The 15,769-nt window shown below is 38.5% G+C and overlaps 2 protein-coding genes and 1 non-coding gene across 3 annotated transcripts; 2 read left to right on the top strand and 1 right to left on the bottom strand.

Moving 5' to 3' along the window:
• The first annotated feature begins 347 nt into the window (after nucleotides 1-347).
• Nucleotides 348-3,712, top strand: arl5c (ADP-ribosylation factor-like 5C). Its single transcript, XM_012872042.3, has 6 exons — nucleotides 348-583; nucleotides 959-1,019; nucleotides 1,119-1,266; nucleotides 1,466-1,549; nucleotides 1,985-2,136; nucleotides 2,224-3,712. Exons 1-6 carry the CDS (start codon nucleotides 538-540, stop codon nucleotides 2,270-2,272), a joined length of 540 nt encoding a protein of 179 aa, XP_012727496.2. The 5' UTR covers nucleotides 348-537; the 3' UTR covers nucleotides 2,273-3,712.
• A 537-nt stretch (nucleotides 3,713-4,249) lies between these two features.
• On the bottom strand, nucleotides 4,250-4,321 carry trnac-gca. Its single transcript has one exon. It is a non-coding gene; the product is annotated as a tRNA-Cys (tRNA).
• Nucleotides 4,322-7,207: 2,886 nt separating this feature from the next.
• On the top strand, nucleotides 7,208-15,349 carry LOC105932717 (plexin domain-containing protein 1; the record flags this gene model as incomplete). The annotated part of the gene is given in 3 exon segments (XM_012871971.3): nucleotides 7,208-7,410; nucleotides 14,827-14,975; nucleotides 15,206-15,349. Coding segments are annotated over 3 exon segments (372 nt in total), but the record flags the coding sequence as incomplete, so codon positions are not given.
• Between the last annotated feature and the right edge of the window lie 420 nt (nucleotides 15,350-15,769).

Below are 15,769 nucleotides of genomic sequence, written 5' to 3'. Positions count from 1 at the left end.
TTTAGCACTGAAATTCAAAATCTGCATCAGCTGTTATTTACGTAGTTATTCAATCAAACAGCTCTAATTGACCAATTTTGCACTTTGATAAACAAGCCTCATCAGGCTAAGATATATATATATATATATATATATATATATATATATATATATATATATATATATATATATATATATATATATATATATATATATATGACCTGTCCAGGGTGTACCCTGCCTCTCGCCCATTGACATATATATATATATATATATATATATATATATATATATATATATATATATATATATATATATATATATACATACATACACAGTTGCAGTATTTCTGATTCTGTAATAATATTTCCCACTGCAATTGAATGCATCACTGCCGTGATGTTTCTGTGGCGCCTCCCACTAAAGCAAAAAGCGAAGCAGAAACTGCTATAAGATGCCGAAGGGAAAGGTTTCGTGAGTCAGTCAGTTGTTGATAGAAACTGAAGTTGGGTTTCTTCAGGATTTGTTTTGTATTCAGCGCTCACACGCTTCCTGAACATGGGGTTCCTGTTGACCAAGATGATGGCTGTGTTCGGAGACAAAGGTAAAAAAAAAATAATAATAACACTTTAAATTGCTGTCTCACATGTACATAATCTGGTATAGATATTATACGTTTACTGTTACTATTCCGTTGTCAATTAATAGTTTATCTCAAATCTTTTGGGGATATAAGTATTTTTGTTTGTTTTTTACTTTATGGAATTTGATTTGATTTGATTCTGAGTCCAAACACGTGAAAAAGCCGGTTGACGTTACTGCTGTGTTGTGATACCATCCTGTCCAGTACATATGAGTCATATGCCTTATCTTATCCATATTCATCAGTGCTGGGGCTGGCAGATATTTTGCAACGCATTCAGTTTGAAACCAAGCGGAATGAAAAAGTAAATTTGACTATGTTTGGTTTTCCTTGCAGAACACAAAGTCATCATTGTGGGTTTGGACAATGCTGGGAAAACAACAATCCTCTACCAGTTGTAAGTGATCTGACTCTTTTGTACAGATCTGATCTGATATTAGAGGTAGTTTTCGTGGCCTTAGTCAAAATGTGTTTCCTCCTTTACGAATACTTTCAGCCTGACGAAGGAGGCCGTTCATACGTCACCCACCATTGGCAGCAACGTTGAGGAGATCATCGTCCGCAACACTCACTTCATGGTTTGGGACATCGGCGGACAGGAGAGTCTAAGAGCCAGCTGGTACTCCTACTACTGCAACACAGAGGTACGGCTTTGGCCAATTTCACAGGCTGAGAGTGAACACTAAAAAGACTTCTTTAGCCTGATTTGGGACTCGAGACAGAAAACGAAAGAAATAAAGCTGACTTAGATTCTGCACTCTGCCTTTTAAAGCTCCAGCTAATAATTTACAGTTTATTGCGTCTATCTGTGATGTAACATAGTGTGAATGGTTGCCTTTTCAGATTGTCATTCTGGTTGTGGACAGCACTGACCGAGAAAGGCTGAGTGTAACCAAAGAAGAGCTGCACCGAATGCTTGCACATGAGGTATTACTTTATGTCCTAATTCGGCTACCACATGTTAGACTGAGTTAATAAATGATGCCTTACTTCATTACATAACTGCACCCAAAATGCCTTAATTGTTGGGTGTTAAATCACAGCTTTTCTTTGTACTCAACGCGTTGACGTGAAGCTCTTTTGTTGAATTTCTGCTTTGGCATTCATGTTTTCGCGTTTAAAACACACCCCCGCTTTCAGTGAAAGACTGATGGTATTGCGAAAGCAGAACACGTTCTGACAACCCATGACACAAACGTGACGAGGAAGTTTCCGATTTAGCCTTTCGAGTCAGCGTCTTAAATGTTCCGCTGAGGCAGCTCTTTGCTGTCGTCACTGTTGGTATTTTGGAGGTTTGGGTGTACAATAATAACTTCGTTAAGTCCCCCGTTGATAAACCAAGCTCTTCTTTTTTCAATGTAGGACCTACAAAATGCAGCCATTCTTGTTCTGGCGAATAAACAAGACATAAAGGGCTCAATGACAGCAGCAGAGATCTCTCAGTGCCTCACGCTTGACTCCATCACAAGGCACTCCTGGCATGTCCAAGCCTGCTGCGCCCTGACTGGAGAAGGGTGAGTAAACACCTCAGCTTGAGCCAGTAATACCAGATTACCTTTACGCACACTTACTTAAACCCTCTTTCTTTTCTCCCTCTGTAGTCTTCCTGCCAGTCTGGACTGGATGAAATCGCACGTTGTGACGAGCTGATGCGCTGTCAGTATGATTTACAGTGTTGTGGGCCAGTGTAATAGCATCTGAGGCAGAGCCGGCTCGCCGCTCCTGCTTTGTTTTCGTGTGGGAGTCTGCAAAGAGCTGCTTCGATTCTCGCCTCAGAGTGAACAAAGACCTAAAAGGTTTCAGGGCTGTTTTATTTTTATTATTCTTAAAGGTCTATGCCTCTGTGTGTCTGTTTACACTGCCAGAATCCGGGTATATTTTCTATATTTTTTTTATCTAAGACTATGATGCACTGCTCCATTTTATTTATTTATTTTGAAAGATGTATAGTAATCAGGTACAAACTCTTATAACCCATTATGCATTCATGAGGTTTCTCTCATTCCACAGAGGGTTGTTGAGAGAAAACCACTTTTTGCAATATCTACAGCACTGTTGGCACCCCATGTAAAAAAAAAAGGCTTCTGTTAAGGCAGTTGCATAAAAATGAAATCTTTAATATGATTAAATCCATTCAGTTGGGAAAATGATCCCCAGAACACGCCATTTCAAGTAAGGGTGGTGTTCATTATTCATCATAATCAATGAAATACAACAAAATTGCTTCCTGTCTACTGTCAGAGCAAAAATCAAACATCTAAAAACAACTGAAAACCTGGACAAGGGCCTAAGACTCCTTTGCCACCACATCCACTAAGGATGATGGTAGTTGTAGTTTTGTGTTTGAAAATTCCAGCAAAGAACATTTTCAGGCTTTTGTACCCACTTTATTTGCAGTGCCAGTAATAGAAGGGTGCTATAACTGTTAAATGCCCCTAATCTATTGCTAGAGCTTAACAACGCAGTGCCATTAAGATTTAAACATAAACTTAAACAGCAAAGTGATAAATGAGACGGGATATTTGTCAGCACTCGTGCATTTCAACATGTAAAGAGTGTAATGAGACTAATGTTTTCAGTTCAGATAAAGCCTGCCACTTAAAAAACCATTAGCACCGTTTGACCTTTGACTGTTATTTTTTTAAGGGATGACGTTTGTGTTTTAGTATCCACAAACTATTTCTAGACAAAGCACTTGCCTCGCCGATGTCAAAAGTAAGTTTTCATGCACAGTTTAGCGGCTGCCTGCTATAAACCATTAGCTTATAATGAAATAACGCAATGTTTACACTATGAGAAGAAATTCCTGTGGCCTCTACTATCTCAGTAACTCTGCAATGTTGACAAGAAGCTTAAATCTCATGGATAAATGTAAATTGTGTATTTTGTGTCACTGAATGCCAGCAGTTTTCATCTGAAGGTGTTTATTATGTTATCAAAGCTCACCAGTTTTATTCTGTATATTATAGAATAAACTATTTTCCTTGTTGGGAAAAGGAGCTAGCTGCTAAAGAATATGACTTATCTAAAATGTAAATAGTGTGTTTTTTTAAATTGTTTTTGAAATAAATACTAATATTGCGACTTTGACTGTGGTGTGTGTGTTTGTGTCTCCTCTTGGGTTTGGTGGGAGGGAGCATTCTGCCCTTTTCCTTTGAGACACCTTTCACATTGTAACTCCAGACAACTCTGCCTCCACTTCTTTGGACACATCCATTTATGTTTTCCCCACATGTTAGGCAAAGTACAGGCATACATCCTGTTGTATGTCTGTGCTTTCAGGACAGTGGCAAATGAAAAAAAAAATGCTGCTTGTCTGTTCTGTAGGTGGAATAGCTTTCCTTTTTAATTAATGCAACTAAAGTTTTTTTTTTTAAAATATGTGCAGCAAAAGAGTATTGAAACGGGTGTATTGTACTTTTCTTGCGTGTACAAGCCCAGTATTACAAATTGTTCCTCTAAAATAATCATGAACTGTTCCTAAACAACCAACCACTTATAAATGTAAAAGTGATCCTTTTTAAGAAATTTTGATTAGATGCAGCTTTAATATGTCATCTCTACATCACCTGTCAGACAATGCGTAATAGGAGAAATTGTTAAAAAAAAGAAAAAAAAGAAACCCGAAGGGGGCATCCGGATTTGAACCGGAGACCTCTTGATCTGCAGTCAAATGCTCTACCACTGAGCTATACCCCCGCTGGATATTTCCGGGACTCAGCCAGGTTCTTCTTAAATGAGAGTATAGTAAGACGGGTTTTAATTGGTGTTTACGTGTAAATTCACCGACAACATAGTTTAAGTGCGCAGTATGAAAACATATATATGGTATTCTTTTTTATTTACAAACCATGAGCGAGACAAACAGCGAAGCTAGCTAGCTAGCTAGCTTGCTAGCCAGCAGGTTAGCATATTCTGAACGGTTGCATTCCAGGACGCTAACGCTAGCCAAGTAAAGGGCAATTCCACAGTTTTTGGAACCCAGGGCAACGCCTATTTAATTTTACTTCAAAATCTAAAATACTTAGAATGATCCAGCTTGGACTGAGTTATTTAAATCAGAGTTTGTGATTTTCAAAACATTTATTCTATCTGTGAAATCAGGGAAAAAACAGCTTTATTGGCATGAAAGGTAACCTAGGAGGGGTTTGTGTTTGAAAACAGCAGCATTGAAATGGGTCAAACTTAGAACGGATTATTCCCCACCTTGATTAATCTTTAAAATGTGGAGGTAATAATAGGTCCAAAAGGAAAACCCAGATCCCTTCCACTATTCCATCTCATTCAAGGCGTGCCTAACCAGAAGGAATATAAAGTTGTAACAGCAGGTTCTGGGCCTGACCCTGGGCTATTCCTGGAAAACCTCTAAAGGGTGATGCCCAGGACACATCTGATCACCTAAATTGCTCCCTTTAAATGCAGAGGAGCTGTGGCTCCAGCCCTAACTCTCCCCAGGTGACACAGATTTGTATCCCTTATCCCTAAAGATGAGCCTAGTCACCCTATGGAAGGGTCATCTCTTCCGCTTGCAGGCTATCTGGGATTGAGTTTTTTCCAACTTGACACCTCATGCATGGTGAGACTTGGAATGTATACTGAACGAAGAGCTTTTTGGCTCAACGCCTCCTTCACCACAAAAGACTGGGAATGCGGCAGCATTACTGCAGCCAAAGCCCCAATCCCGCTTTCCAAGTTACCAAGACACTATCTCCTCAGCTTGAAGCAAGCAAAGCCCTCACCTCCAAACCAGAGGGAGCAGTCCATCTGCTGAGAACCACAGCCTCAGGCTTGGATGAAGATTCTCATCTTAGCTGCTGCACACTTGTGTTGCATTGAAACCATCCGTGTTTTTCAAGACTTCTCCATATAAAGCACTAATTGAATATATATTTATAGTCCACAAGTTTCTGTCAAAACTACATTTTGAAATACATGATCTGTAAATTCACATTGTTGCTTTTGGTCTTCTGTGGAGACACTGCTCATGTTTTCAGCCCTTGTGATTGTAATCAGGACAACCCAACAGCAACAAGCCTGTGCTTGTTTTTGTATAGCTGTGATGGAAAGAACAAAATGTAACTAGTTGTTTGAAAGAGTACTTGACTTTCCCTTCCCTTTTTTTGTTTTCCCTTCCCTTTTTTTGTTTTCAAACTTAATCTAATCAACAGCATCAAAATAGTCAGAAATTATAAAAAGCCTGTTTAATCTGCATTGGGTTTGAAGGGGAGAAACCTAAAGATTTGGGGGGGGGGAACCCACATTACGTTCAGTTTTAACGTGGCTAAAAGAATCATATCAGCAAGCCAAGGGGGACAGTTTACTTTAGCAATCTGTAGCTAACAAATACAATAAAACATTTTCTTTTTTCTTGACTTTATCTCACCCTTCGATGCAATTATACTGCTTGATGCAGACAAATGCTTCAACTGAGACTACAGACTTTACTGACATCTTGCGGCTGAAACTGTAACTGCACCTGTAATGTGTGGAAATAGGGCTCTTGATTTTAACAAATAATTCAGAGTTATCTCATTTAGTATTTACCTCGCTTCGATTTTGTTATGAGCTCACTGTTTTTGCATAATAAAACACACTTTTTTTATATCAACGTTAGCACCACTAGAACCATATTGTCCTGTGTTATTATGATGCTGCCCTCATGGTGCAGTTCAGCACTAGAGCACTTTCTGGGCAGAGAGATAGAGAGGAAATTACTGACTTGAATGAATGCTCAGAATTGATAGTTACTACTATTTGTGACCAACTAATGCATAAAACATGGACTGTGGTGGTCTGGCTAAAAGTGCCTTCAATTCGGTTCTCTTTTTATGGCCAGACAGAAAGAACAACTGCAATAATGCCAGTGTTGATTATGTTGATCCATAAACTTTCTTGAATCCGTTTGAGATACTATGCCATGATGTTAAATATGCCATTCATGCTCAAAAACCTTCCAAAAGGGCTCAACTGAGACAACTATGCAAAGAAGAGTTGGTCAGAATTCATCAAAACATTGGGCTCAAGGCTTATTTACAAATCTAAACAAATCTGTAAAAAGTCAAATACTGTTTCTTTGCTCTGTACATCCAACATTTCATGAGTCCATATTCATTAGAGGTGGTGGAGTCAGCCACTGTGGTCGCAATGCTTGCTTTTAGTCACTTTGCATGGTAGAAAAAAAACTTTTTACACATCTAGTAGATGATAAAATGGAACAGACTTTCCATGTTTCTTTTCAGTTGAGGTTAGAAAACAGAAGTAGGCCTAATATAAACCAGGATTGGTTAGTTTCATAACCTCCATGACTAATCGTAGATGCCAGATATATTCACAGCTGCTTTGGAAAGAGTGAGGAATCATACTGCTGCTTGTCATATTTATAATGTTATTACCCTGAAAGTTGCAGCGTTCCCAAGAAGCAACAACATCCCCCTGTTTGGATAAAAAAACAAACAAAAGAAAATGTATGAACACCTCTGTCTGCTTATTTTAGACATCTCTGCTGCATCTCAAGACATCACCGAGGAGGAGAGAAAGGGGTGTAGTTAGTGAGTGGAAACCAGCTGGTGTCTGAAGCGAGTGAGATTCGGAGGGACAGATGAGACACTAGTGTGTGGAAGCAGGCTGAAATTAGTTTTTTGTCAAGAAAGGAAAGAGGGAGAAGGAAGAAGGAGCAAAGATTGCATTCTTGTGTTTTTGCAGGGCTAACATGTGGTTCCGTTTGGTGATGCTGGTTTTCTGTCTCTCCCGAACAGAGCCGGCCAAAGTTTGGGATCAGCAGCAGACAGGTGAGCTGTGGATATTTTTACCTTCTTCTAACTGACATCTTCTTTAGTTTGGTTCATTTAGTTAACAACATATACGAATTAGCACTGACATGGAATAGCAATACAAATAACTTAAACAACTGCTCTTAATGGGATGTTATTTACCTTTCATTATATGAAATCAGAATGTTTCAAACCTGTGTAATTGAACTGTAGTCATAGCTTTTTCTTGCCAGTTCTCAATTTAATGGTAAGTTAACATCTCTGGTTTAAGTATTTGCTATTTAAATGTGCTGTAAACCACAGAACCTCTGTAGGAATCTCAATAAAGGGACAAATGGGCATGCCATGCCTTTTTCTGTTTTACAAACAAAAGTGAATGGACAAGTTTACAATAAAGTGCACAATTAAAAAAAAAGCCTTCCCCACAAGCATGCAACTGGGTCTAAGCAACAACCCGCAGTCTGTCGCAAGTTTAAAATTAGATCTGGACCTGTTTTCCCTCTTGCCACTCTGCCGCAGTCTGGCAGAAGAGGAAAATGACTTATTTGCTGCTTTTCTTGATTGAGGCATTTTGTTTTGTGTGAAAGTTGGTAAATAATAATAATAATAATATATAATAATTATTATTAAATTAGTGATTTCAAATAAGAAAAAGCTGCCCGTGATGAGGGCGAAATGTTAGAGAGAGTTCAGCCGAAATGCTGTTTAATTGAGACAATGTGAAAAATTACGACTGAGATCTTGAAGGCTCTTCTGCTTCAGGAAATGTGTTGCAAATCAAAACAGGGAGTTTGCAGGAGGTGCTTGCGGCATAAGAGGTCAGCTGTCAGCGCTGACCCAACATAATTCCCCTTTCTTCCCCCTCATGTCTTCCCTATCTCCTGTGGCATTCAACTCTTTATGCAGTTCTCTCTTTTTTTTTTTTTTTTTTTTAAATCAAAATTATGTTCATCCCAAGAGAGCCGTTGACGCCATCTTGACCAGACTGTGAAAACAAGGAGACTTGAGCTGAAAATAAGTTGTGCACTTTGTTATGACCTCAGTTTTTGGCCGCTAGGCTCTTGCCCTGCACAGAAGTTGGCCAAGCAAGAGGTTTAAAAGTGATCAAAACAATTTAGAATCAGACAGTCTTCCAAAATAAAGCTGATTTGTAAAACTAAACCAATATTATGTAATTGTCTGTCATTCCAATATCTGTGCTTGTTTAAAACGTTTCGGCCAAACTGACCTGTGATTAGGATGAAAACAGTGAAACATAAAACTGTGAAGTAATTTGGAACAGTGTTTGTTTAAGGAATAGTTTTGGGCTAAACCCTGAACTCATTCGTTTCTCTAATTGGACAATGAAAAGCAGAAAGTGCTGTCATCTGTAGGCTGAGAGCTGGACAGATGAGGAGAAGTGGCAAAAGCACTTGTTTCTCCTCGAAAGGATTTGTCTTGATAAGAAGTGTGTGAGGAATTTTATTTGGCTCTTTTCAACATTCCTCTGTGTCACTTTTAAAAACGAGTCTCCTTTAAATTCATTAAAATGTGGTCATTTTTGCTGTGGTGTGTCAGAAGATTGGTAGCTCTCCAGAAAACACATAGAAGGCAACAGCAGCAGCAACGTATTCAGGATTTAATCTGAGAAAATAAAATGTTTTAGGAAAGCTGTACTCTAACCAAAGCCAAAGATATCAGGAAAAAAAGTGACATAATTTAGACAACTATTTTGGTGAAGACCAATTTAAGAAATGTGGAAATATAGGTCAGCGGGAGTCGTTGAAAAGAACTATAGATATTTATTGTGGCTGATGTGGGGACTTGGTGCCAACTCGTCCGGCCTCCGCTCAGGAAGGGTGGGTCCGCTCTGACCGCCCGGAGCTTACCACGCACAGAAAAAGGCAGCTAAACGTTGAGGTTTGGTAGCTACTAAAAGAACAGGCAAAGGTCAGTTTTCAGGCCAAAGCATCTGCTGTTTTATTGCTTTAAATGAATCTGTGTTGTTTTTCAAACTCAGTGGACTTTTCTAAAAGCTCCTGATTCTATACCTCAACATTTTCCAACAACTTTTACATTTTAAAAACAATTTCACTGTGAAAGCCTCACCTGTAGTCTTTATTAGCTGTGTGTTTACACCTTATTTAAAAAAGATTTGGTGCAGCCAAGCTTTCTACAGTTGTAGTCTTAGGTGATATTCAGCTTCATTTAAAAAAAAAAAAAAGAATCGGATGTGCAAGTTTGAATTTTCGCTAATCTGCAAAGGCTCAAAATTATACAAAAGAGAAGAAAGTATTTGTGTTTAAAATCAATGCAGCTGTATAATGGATCCAAAAGCCCAGAATCTAGGACACCGTGCCCATGAAGAGGTATATAAGCTCATTGTGTGATGTGCTTATGTGCAGCCATTGAAATTTGAATTAATAATCACGAAGCCTATTATCATGCAGCCACCTCTCTTTAGAAGATATCTAGTCACCTATTAAGTTTTGCCGAAAGAAAAAATCTATTTAGGGGTTTTACACAGGCTGTATAAAACTAAAATGCAGAAATAACTACATTTGTTTAGGTAATAAACAGGAGGAAAATTTGAGTTTGCATTTTTGAAATCTATTCTTTGGCAAGTCTTTCTGCTGAAATTAGTCTGTAGTCTATATGAACATGAGATGACACTAATGCATTTGTTTTAGTGGAATACGCATAAAGAAAAACTAGGAACGTCCCTTCATTCATTGATAAGTTTTCGCGTCACTGCAATGGAGTCGGCAGTCATTGGCTCTACATGAACAGGTGTAAGCATAATTATTTCTTTATCTTGTTCTGTTTGAAATTAAAGAGTTGCACCGTCTAAATTGGGCACAATCTGTACACTTTTCCCTGAAAGGAGAACAGATGTTCGAATTAAATGTTGACACTGACTCACCCCATTGGTATTGTGTTGCTTTATCCCTGCAGCGTGTGAGATTTTCTCTGAGCTAAGTGTCAACGCTATGATGTAGACGTTAAAGTGAGTTCTGCAAAACTTAAAATCAAGCCCTTCAAATTACTTTTTTTCTTTAAATTTAATATACAGGAAAAGTTTTTTTTCATGATATCAGCAGAAAAGCGCAACTTTCTCTAAATCTCTGCCATTTTTAAGTTAAAATTGTGTGTTAAATAAACCCTCCAGCGAGAGGAACGGTTTGTGCAATAGATAATCCAGCTGGGAAAGATAAAAAGAAAGTGTAGCACAAAATTAGATTTTCTACCGTCTAAGCGTCACAAAAGCTGCATGGTAACCGGGGCACATAAGCCAAAAAAAAATAAAATCTTCATATTAATTTAGTGCTTTTAGTGAGACTATCTGTTCCCCCCATTAAGATGACACACATCCCAGGTCCCCTTATTAAATAGACGCCGTGTCAGGGTGGATCCGCTGTTCAACAATCACACGTCAAGATTTACAATATAATCGGCAGACACAAATTATCTGACGCACCACAAAGGGTGGAGAACAAATTCCAACACCCAGTTAGGTTAAGAAATCTGGACTTCGAATTATTACAAAGTAGCTCCGATGACTTTAGATGCTGCCTTTTACAGTTAGCTACACATTTAGAGAATTAATTATTTTGTTTGGAAGAGTAAACTACTTTGTGTAAGAAAGTGAATTGCAGCTAAACTGAACGAAGAATGAATTTCTCTTATTTTTGTCCAATAACTTTGCCTAATAAGGGGGGTAAATTGGGTTATCTCTATACAAACGAAAGTCCCACAGTAGACTAGAAGCCATGCATGACGTGATAAATCAGAAACACATCATACCTCCCTCTACAACAACGAGGCAAGAGCTTTTCTCCTGGCAAATACCTAACATAAACTCCTTCTTTGAATTGCCAGACAGGGAGGTATAATTCATCACTCGCTTAGAGAACACATTATTAGGAGCATGCTTCACACCACAGCATGTGATGCTTTCTAAACCACTGCACTTGACGATGACGAGCTTAGATTCAGCTGCTCGGCCGCAGAAATCCACTCCATCAAGCTTTCTGCGCAAGTTTTCTGAGCTTGCATGAACTCTGGAGGTTCGCCTGCTTTACACCTTAGCATCTGGCAACCCCCCTCTGTTGTTTTACGAGACCTACCACCCCATGGCTCAGTTAACACTATTCCCAAACGCCTCCATTTTGCTATTACAGCGCTAAAAAACTGACTGAAGCGTGAAACATTTAGGATTTCATGGCTGCACTTTTTTGCACAGGTCGTATCCCATCATGGCACACGCTGGTATTCACGGTTCCTGACTTTTCAGTTCCTTCTCAAATGTTTGCAGCAGCAGTAGTCTGCATGCTAAAAGCTGGATTTGACACAGCTGTGGCCACAGAAGTGGTTGGTGCACCTGAAATCAATTATTTGAATGGGTGACCCTACACTTTTGCCAATATAGTGTGCATTAATACAAATATATATATATATATATATATATATATTTCCAAGTCCGGTCTAATCGTGCTGTTTTTGAGGCACTATAAAAAATATAACCGGACAAATATTTGAGGAAAGCTGGGATAATCAGACATAGCTTTCCTCTGCTGTGCCACAGAATGCTTCAGCCATATGATTTTATTTTTTTAACACAGTGATGACATTCAAAACCGTACCTAAAATGTTTTCAGAGGACCTTTTTATAATGCTCCACATTATAAAATGGAATGCTCCCCGTTTCACAAGCACAGCCTCAACCCAGATAATTTCAGGCCATTTTTTCCACCTTGGTGCAACTTTAAACCGGTGCTGCTAGCTAAGTGGAGTAGCCATAGCAAGCCCCGAACACGTATGAAACCGTAACATAAAGCTTATTGTTAAAGCGTGTTTGAGCGCAGGTTTCCACACCGGACCACAGCAGGTCCGGCAGGGTCACCTTACTCAGTTTTAATCTGCTCAGACAGAGACTCCCCCCACTGGGAAAGAAACCCACGGAGCAGCAGAGACCAACTCTTCGCGGCAGCCAGGCTGACCACGGCCAACACCCCCGGGGTTTCGGGGAGGAAGCTGAGCACCTCGGGGTGATTTCCTGGCTTTTTTGCCCCCATTACCGCGCCTGCCAACAGCCTCCTGTGATCTGCTGAAAGCCAGGAACCGGGAAAAACAGCAAACACTGCGTACAGGAGGCGACCGTTAATTAGGGTTAGAAGAGACACCCCGCGGAAAATGCGGGGGCTGCCGTTGGTTTATATAGGCTGCTGAGTGACGTCACTACGGCGCACCGTAAGGCAAAAAAAGACGAACCGAAAGTTTTAACGTTATGAATATGAACCACTAAATATATATTGCATATATATATATATATATATATATTGCATATATATATATATATATTTATATATATATATATAGATAGATAGATAGATAGATAGATAGATAGATAGATAGATAGATAGATAGATAGAAAACAAACTCCACTTTTTATATCAGGCTCCTTTTTTTATACTTTAGCAGCAGTGTTGTATAAAGTACTGAAATCTCAGAGTCAAGTAAAAGTATAAGTACCTCTCTAAAATATGACTTTGGTAAAAGTCCAAGTCACTGACTGAAATGTTACTTGATTAAAAGTCTTAAAGTATCTGAAATGTCTTGTACTTAAGTATGACAATTACTGTAAAAAATAGATGTACTCAAGTAATATAATAAAAAGTATAAGTAAAAAGTAAAACAAAGCAAATGCAGTTTGAATGCCATTTTTTAGATTTTGGTAAACTTAGAAAGTCAAATTCACTTAAAATAACAAACAACCAAGTGCAGGAGAAATTTAGATCAAATTTAAATATAAAATACAACCTTTTTGTAAGCTTTCAGTTTTCCTTCTTCAAGTAAGTGCTATGCACTTTAAAATTATACACAACCAAGTGCAGGCAAAATTTAGACCAGGGGGTGTATACTAAGAACATAGTTTAGTTACTCTTTTTGTAACGAGTAACTAAAGCAAACATTGAAAATGTATTGAAGTAAAAGTATGCAATTAAGTTCAGAAATATAGTGAAGTAAAAGTAAAAGTTATCAAAAAATTTTATACTCGAGAAAAGTATAAAGTACTCCAAAATATACTTAAGTACAGTAGTGAAGTCTTTTTACTTCGTTACTATACAACACTGTTTAGCAGTGCATTTTTATACTATGCTTTCTGATCGTGAACTGAATAATTATTGCTGCCTTGTCTAATTTGCCAATTCAAGGTTAGAATCTCTCAGTCACATTATTTTGGATTAAGATGCCCTTAATGTTAAAGAAATCCATCATCAACTGTGGAGTCCAAGTCAGGCTTAGTGAGTTCACCAGCCTCTGTCACTATCATCGTCTGGCAGAAAACCAGTACTTGGTTTCCAGCCTATTCATGATCAGATGCCTTTGTAACTGGCACTTCTTTTCATCTTTTGTTTCTGTTCAGCTCCATAAATTTTGTCAATAAATCCAAGACAGTTTTTTGATCCTTGGAAATATTTGCATTTTCTCCCTTCATCTACAGAATGACTGAAAGAGAGAGGAATCAAGGTGTTGCAATGGTGCCAGTGAAAGTCCCAACCTCAGCCTGATTGAAATGTTGTCGAGGTTTCTTTACAGTGCTGTGAAAGAAAAATTAAAAATGCTTGCATACCTCAATGAACCTGGCAGCAAAGTAATGTTGCAAAGACGAGTGGATCCATGACAAACTGAGAGATCAAAAAAGTAATATAGCAAAAAACTATGTTTGGTTATTGCTGCTAAACATATTTGTTTTTTATTATTTTCCTAATAAATAAAGTCTTAGAATAAAAAACTTAATCTACATAAATTCTTTTTTCCAAGAATTTCCTTTTAGTGTTATTTTCCCCTCAAAGAAAACCCCCCGAAAGGCCTTTTTATGATCAATGTTGAAATTACCACTTTGTACATCTGAAAAATAAAGTTGAGGTTGCGCAAGGACAAACATGTCTGCATGTCCAAAGCAAGTAATGTGAGTAAATATTCCAGCAGAACATGAATTTTCCACACGCCATAAAAAACAGAGCATGGTGCAAAAATAAATGTTTAACATAAGTCAGGAAGATGTGGCTTGAAGGAGAGGCAAGTCGTCAATTAAAACACCCAAAAGTTTAAAGCAAAGCCTACCCACCCAAGTTTGCTTACCAGATTTGACCGTCTTTGATTGCATGGTTTGACAATTCATTCAAAGCAGAGGAAAACATTGTTCTATTGTTTCTACCGCCATTGAACAATGGCTTTTACTAACAAACCCAAGCCAGACAAATTCAAAGGAAAGTTTTCATTTCTCACAAGTTCGACTTGTCTGAGCTCCAAACCACAGCTGTAAACATCACATTTTAAAGTTGCAATAAAACTGGCATATGGATTTTCTTCGTTTGGTGAAAGGCTGCTTGTATTTTACAATGCATCATTCACACGCACAAATTTTTTTATTCATACTGTTTCCAACAGATGGCTCCTACAGCGTGATCCCACAGCAGAGTGAAGAGTTCACTGCTGGCCTCAGACCCCGAAGATCTTTTTCGGGCAGGGCGAGCAGGGCAGTTCTGGGTGGAGGACTTGCAATCAACACATTACCAAATAACATGACACATGTAGTGGTGAGTGCTGCCCCACGGTGTTTCTTCTCACTGTAAATATTTGAGGCTTGTAACAGCGCTTTGGTTTGTAACCTGATGTATTTGTTTTAGTTGGGGTTAAACAGTGCCCTCTTTTGGAAAGAAATATTTACCGCTCTACACAAGCTTGGACATGCATAAAACAGCATGACATTTAAACATGTTCCTGAGGTCTTCTACAACCTGTCATCCACCTTATTTTTGTCTCAAAGGAGGATTCTGGCAAGTACTACACGTGGCGAAGCTTTGGACCTGAGGACCAGCGAACCCAGGACCTGTGGTTTGACATGAGCGACGTCCGGCACGGCCAAGTTAGAGTCCACAGCATTCTGTCGAATTCATACAAACAGGCTGTGGTGAGTCTTATTTGCTGTTATTTGTATGAGTAAATAGGAAATAAAGCCAATGACCAAAAAATGTTCTTCAAACAACAAATATTTATTTTCTAACTCAGTTCACTTTTATTTTAGTCACATTCGATGAGAATCTCCTCATCTGTTTACAGTGTTGATCAAAGAAACAGAGATTTGCAAATGAAACATGCATTCAGCATGTCATGGTTCATTATTCTCATTATCTTCAGGCTACAAATAAAGTACACTTCTCCTTCACTTTAACAAAAAAGCAAACACAAATGAAATCAGGAATGGGAGGGAAATGCAAGGTTACTTGGTGTATTTGCTGAAGTTTTAAAAACAATGAGAAGCCCTATACCCCCAATATTTAATTCCTTTAATTGAATGCATTGTTGGAATTAAGTCAAATCGGACCTTTGC

The sequence above is a fragment of the Fundulus heteroclitus genome, chromosome 16 (genome assembly GCF_011125445.2).
Source record: "Fundulus heteroclitus isolate FHET01 chromosome 16, MU-UCD_Fhet_4.1, whole genome shotgun sequence".
NCBI lineage: Eukaryota > Metazoa > Chordata > Actinopteri > Cyprinodontiformes > Fundulidae > Fundulus > Fundulus heteroclitus.
The sequence above is the reverse complement of the archived record's forward strand: the minus strand, read 5'-3'. Positions and strand labels throughout refer to the sequence as shown.

Excerpts from the sequence above, each read along its gene's own strand:
- arl5c (XM_012872042.3), top strand. The coding sequence starts at position 538 with ATGGGGTTCCTGTTGACCAAGATGATGGCTGTGTTCGGAGACAAAG. Across the intron at positions 1,020-1,118 it reads ACAACAATCCTCTACCAGTT|CCTGACGAAGGAGGCCGTTC; the intron begins GTAAGTGATCTG and ends GAATACTTTCAG. Across the intron at positions 1,550-1,984 it reads ACCGAATGCTTGCACATGAG|GACCTACAAAATGCAGCCAT; the intron begins GTATTACTTTAT and ends TTTTCAATGTAG.